At 40.8% G+C, this 5,536-nt stretch overlaps 1 protein-coding gene across 1 annotated transcript; it reads left to right on the top strand.

Moving 5' to 3' along the window:
- Positions 1–210: 210 nt before the first annotated feature.
- On the top strand, positions 211–627 carry LOC120306061 (histone H3-like centromeric protein A). The gene has a single exon (XM_039338658.1). The coding sequence runs from the start codon at positions 211–213 to the stop codon at positions 625–627; it is 417 nt and encodes a 138-aa protein (XP_039194592.1).
- The last annotated feature ends 4,909 nt before the right edge of the window (positions 628–5,536 follow it).

Below are 5,536 nucleotides of genomic sequence, written 5' to 3'. Positions count from 1 at the left end.
ACAACTTTACTACCCCAATAAGAATGATGCCTGAATTGCTTTCCACTAAGAAAGAGGCGGTCACCTTCTCCTCTGAAGCGAGGGGTGGGGCTCGAAGCGTGGCGCCAAATACGAATGTTAGCAGAACGGAACGAGGAAGGGGTGCGTTTGTGGCCTGCCATCGTCGCTGGCCTTCCCCCTCCCTCCCCAGCCCCCTGCTTCACAGGCACGATGCTGCGTTCTCCAAAGTCCTCTTCAACTCCTCCCCATTGTGGCCGATCTGGAGGATCTCCACGTGGGAGGCAAGCCTCTCCCTGTTGCTCTGGACCGAGACGCCCCCCACGAGAAGCACCAGCAGGTCTTCGGAGAAGGCGGAGATACCGGCCCGGCTTCCGAGCTTTGCAGGAGATCAGAAAGTATCAAAAAAGTACTAATCTACTTATTCCCAAGCTACCTTTTTCTCGTGTGGTGCGGGAGATCTGTCTGGAATATACCCAAGGGGTTGACAGGATGTGGCAGGCCATGGCACTTCTTGCCTTGCAGGAGGCAGCTGAAGCCTTTTTGGTATATCTCATGGAAGATGCCTACCTGTGCACCATCCAGGCTAAGCGGGTCACTCTCCATCCCAGGGACATCCAGTTAGCTTGACGGATCCGTGGAATTGATCAGGGCTTGGGATAAATTTCTTTCCCCTGGCTGTCCCAGCTGAAGAGGTTACTTTCTGAGGCCCCACAGCTACAGGGGGAGCACCCCGCAACTGCTTTGGAGGAGGAGATGGCCGAATTTACACCCCCACCCCCCTATTCCATGGATTGCGAGTCTCAGCCTGGCCCCTTCCTCTTGCTGGAATTCCCAAAGAGGTTGACCTCTTCTTCCGTCTTCCCACCCACCACCCTGCTTGGAAGATGACCAGAGATGGGGCTTTAAAAGATGAGAGAAGAAACATACGGCCTAACTGCCAGGAAGGACGAGTGTCATACAGTAACCCATGTTTCAAGTTCTTCTGCCATCTCTGCTTCGAACGGAGCCTCGTGCCAACGACGGGGACTGAAAAATTGCTTCCTGTTTTAAAATTTGCCCTGTATTTTTGCACATCAGTGTTTAAAATAAAATCTTTTACGCTTCACCTTCTCCTCTGTCAGGCTCTAGTTTCTGTTTTACATAGGAAGTAGGAACACAGTGAACTTGAATTTTTCCAGGATTCTCTCTCCCTGTTAAACTGAATACCAGCCTAATTCATTCATGAAATAAAGGGAGAAAAAAAAATTGGAAAAAATCCAGAGGAATGTGTAGTTGTGCATGTATGTATGTGACAACCTATTCCACATCATTAATGAAAAATTCATCTGGCAACAGCCTCTACAAATTATTGAGTCACCCCCAATCTTCCAACAATTCTTCTTGGAGGGCTTAGTTATATAATTTGGTTGCACACTCTGTTTTGGCAAGTCTTTAGATTCTCAAATCTCAGTCTGTGTTCAGAGAAACTTCGTTTTGCTGGCCCCGATGTTCACATGTTGGATGTCAATGCAAATAACAGTATGAATTTTGTGCCTCTGTCATGAACGCTGTGGTTTGGAAAATCAGCATTTACTCATGTAAAATAGCCATTAGAGGAGAATCATTCAGCAATATGAAAATTCATCACAAATGATCTGAATAATGCACTTTTTGAACATACTGTATGCATCTGGTCTATTAAATTCAGTAGAATTTAATGGCATTGGCACAAGTAAAAAACTCCTTTGCTTCATACACTGTGTTTTGTTATCATAAATTGCATTTATATACTCTCTTTGATTAAAATTAAAGGGGATATATAGTTGTGTGTGTGTGTGTGTGTGTGTGTGTATACTACTGCTATTTTTTAAAGAAAAACAAAACTATGTGAGTTACAATCTTAAGGTGAGTCCATTGGTTTGCAAGAACTGCATAATTTTTTGTCCTCTGTCCATATGTCCCAACTGTTTATCTTCCCAATGGGATAGTTATATTTTTCCTTAGAAATCGGAATCCAATATTCCTTTGGAGTAGGGAATATCCAACTGGAAAGCAACCCAAGGAAAACATGTTAAACAACCCTTCTCTCTTTCTAACTTCTCCATTTAAGTTTGCCACATCCCATGGCAGTTTTTATTTTGTTTCTTAAATAGCATTGGGCAAGCTTTTATACAATATTTCCCCAAGAAATGACATATTTCAGTCCTTGCTTGCCCAGTGGAGAATAATTGAAGCTGTCACTTACTGTATAGCCAATTAATGATGTGGTATTATATGTTATAGAAGAAATGTATTGCAGCCAAAAAGAATTATATTTATTTGAAAGGAAGTAAATTCAAGAGGCCCTCCCTCTAAGAATAATAGGAAGGAAAACTCATCTACCTCATTTACCATATTGTCAACAAACATAAAATGACTCTGCTATTTCAAATATGAATTATTGGGGGGGGGGGAAATATTAGTCTTTTATTCAATAAATTCAGGAATTATCTGCAGATTAATTAACAAATTTAGCAGAATGAAGAGAGAAAAGATATAAAGCATTACAGCAAGAAAAAGTCCATTTGGAATAGTAATGATAATAAGCATAAATAGCCTCAAGAATTCTGAAGAGAATACACTGACAACCGCCCACACAACTGCGTGCTTGTACATAAAATACTGTATATGAATTGAAATTTGAATTAAAGTTTCATTTAAACTTCTTATCTATGGCTGTGGGCTCACCACAAGCATGTTAAGGCAGTATTTATTCTCCCTATAAAACATTTGCTGGTCCACAGGAAGAGTTTGTTGCATTAAGTAATTTATAGAGTGCTAAGAAGTTCCTTAAGCTATTATTAAAAACATTCAAAATCTTTTCTGGTTAGACTTCTAGTAACTTAGACGTCTAACTAAGCAGAACTGATTGAGCTGCCTTTTGATGTTTAATGAGTTCTGAGGCAGATGTGAGATGTGATAGACAGGGGAGCAGCGGTGATTTAGTGTTCATGAAAAGAAACGGTCTGACTCCCCCTTTGGAAAAAAGAAAATGTAGCTAAAAAAGACACCCCTCTTTTCTTTTCTTCTTCTTCTTCTTCTTCTCCTCCTTTTTTAGCCCATGTGGTTTTGATTTCCTCATCTAATGCCTCTCAGTGCTGGCTCGTTTCCATTCAAGCACACACAGAACACTGAAAACTAATTAGCCTTGGATGCCGCCACAGGAAGTTAGCCTGCCAAGATCTTTTTCCCCCACAATTCCTCAAACTTTCTCAGCTTCCCTCAGGCCAAGGGGCTTATGCTGGGCCTCTCTGTGAAGGTTGCCAGGTCTAATTTTACAATTTCCCTTCACCTTATCTAGTATGCCCCAGGCCCAACCAAGGAGAAGGATCAGAGTCAGGGTGTGTTGGGAGCTTTTTCATCCTCACACCCAAATCCTCTCCCTCATTCTTTTCTTTTCAGCCCCAGTTTGAGGAATCCTGCTCATCTCCAGTTTCAGTGTTGACTTGTTAATCTGACCTCTGCTAATACTTTTTAAAAGAACCAAAGGGGACTTCACCATCTTATAAAACTTGAAAGTATTTCTGCCTCAGAGACCTCTTTCGAAGGTTAACAAATTTTCCCAAGAGCCACAGTATCACAAGTGTCAACCACTTGCAGGCGTCGTATTTCCAAGTAAGGTCCACTGGATACTCTAACCAGTGGGACCCAGTTTTAATTTACAAAAGAAGTAGTAAGGTAGATGGTAGCTAAGAATAAGATACCACTAATAGAGAGCGCAATCGACCAATTACCATCAGGAAACAAACAACAGCAAGCTTCACAGCATCGATTACAGGTGGTAGTGCCATCCAGGCCAAGAATGGCCAACCTTTGTGATCTTAGGACTCAATCTATTCTATACACATTACTAGAGGTTGGGGAAATTCCACACGAAATTGCACAATGATAGAGGATGAACTAGTAGAGTTTGTCATGTTTAATGTGCTAGACTAGGAATAAGGAGACATTGGTCCAATCACTCTCTTTTGGCCCGAAGGGTTGCCGTAAGGATGAAACTAGAGTTCCTAGGAAATTGGGATGTGCACTGATTTATTTGTTAGATTTATATTTAATCTTGTTTCTCATAGCCCCAAATGTCACGGTAAGTGCTCTCTTTTTTGTATTTTCCCAAGCACAGTACTGTAAGGTAGAATGAGAAACTTGCCTAAAGTCATTCAAGCAGCCTCTATGTTTTTTAAAAAAGGACTTGAACATGATTTTAACAAAGATAGCATACTAGTTCTCAGAAATAAAATTAAGAAGGAAGGGGGGAAGGAGGAAGATGAATATGATCCCCTAGAAACAGTTTGGCAGTGGATATTTTTCTTTTCACAATATGGGTAGGATAATACCATTTATATAAAGGATGTGATGGCTCAACTGTTAATAACACTGAGTTTGTTAGCTGACAGCCTGGGTTCAAGGCCTGAGCGCTGCACAAAGGGTGAGTTCCCATTACCTGCCCACCTAGCAGTTTGAAAGCATGCAAATGCAAGTAGATTAATAGGTGCCACTTAGGTGGAAAGGTAACAGGATTTCAAGTGCTTTTGTCATATAGCCATGCTGGCCACAGGACCACGGAAATTGTCTTCAGACAACGCTGGATCCCTTAGCCAAGATACAGCGATGAGCATCGCACCCTAGGGTCAGACACAACTGAGAGAAAAACCTTTACCTTTTTTTTTTTCCAAAAAAAGTTTTTATTTTTCAATTATCAATTACATAAACAAAAAAGAAGAAATTTCACATTTGACAAGATAGAATGAATACACCTAGATGTCGCTTGCCCACCCCACCCGAAACTGCATCCGCCCTCTCTTATACTCTCCCTTACTTCCCTCCTCCTTCTCTCTCCCCTCACCTCTCTCTCCCTTCCCCCTCTCCTCTCACCATCCTACTTCCTCCCAAACCTTTCTCCTCCTCTCTCTCTCCCCTCCCCCTCTTTTACCTTTTAATACCATTACCTTTACCTTTTAATACCATTTATGTGAAATACTTTTTTCCATTACATTTGTTTGAGGGCCACATTTAGACTAAAATTTAACATAGACACTGGCCACCAGAAAATTTCTCAGCTCTGCGCATAGGCTGCCTCCTGGTCAAACTTTTGTGATCTGTGCTGTTAAGTAGTATTTTGGTACTTTCATCTTGAATATGTAATATAGAATAATTTTATTTGGATAGCACTCGGCTATTTGTTCCATATACAAACAAACAAATTACACAATGAAAGTTGGATTGTGGACACTGATGGCCAGCATCGTATGTAAACATAATCTATTGAATGTGACCACATTTGGAAAGCATATATTTAGTAATCTTCCAGATGCTGCCATAGTGGTTTTGGTAGAGCCAAACTGAGAAGGAAAATAGGAGCTAATTTCTCATAGGGCATCCATTTTATACTTTTCTGACCTTGCATCCATCTTTCATTTCAACTGGATACATTTTTAAACATTTATTTTTTTAATTATGTGTTTTAAATCTCTATTTTCTTTTTTCTTTATTAGAGATTCCCATGTTATACACATAGCAA

The sequence above is a fragment of the Crotalus tigris genome, unplaced genomic scaffold (assembly GCF_016545835.1).
Source record: "Crotalus tigris isolate CLP2741 ecotype Arizona unplaced genomic scaffold, ASM1654583v1 scf7180000017716.2861928, whole genome shotgun sequence".
Taxonomy (NCBI): domain Eukaryota; kingdom Metazoa; phylum Chordata; class Lepidosauria; order Squamata; family Viperidae; genus Crotalus; species Crotalus tigris.
The sequence above is the reverse complement of the archived record's forward strand: the minus strand, read 5'-3'. Positions and strand labels throughout refer to the sequence as shown.

Excerpts from the sequence above, each read along its gene's own strand:
- LOC120306061 (XM_039338658.1), top strand. The coding sequence starts at position 211 with ATGCTGCGTTCTCCAAAGTCCTCTTCAACTCCTCCCCATTGTGGCCGA.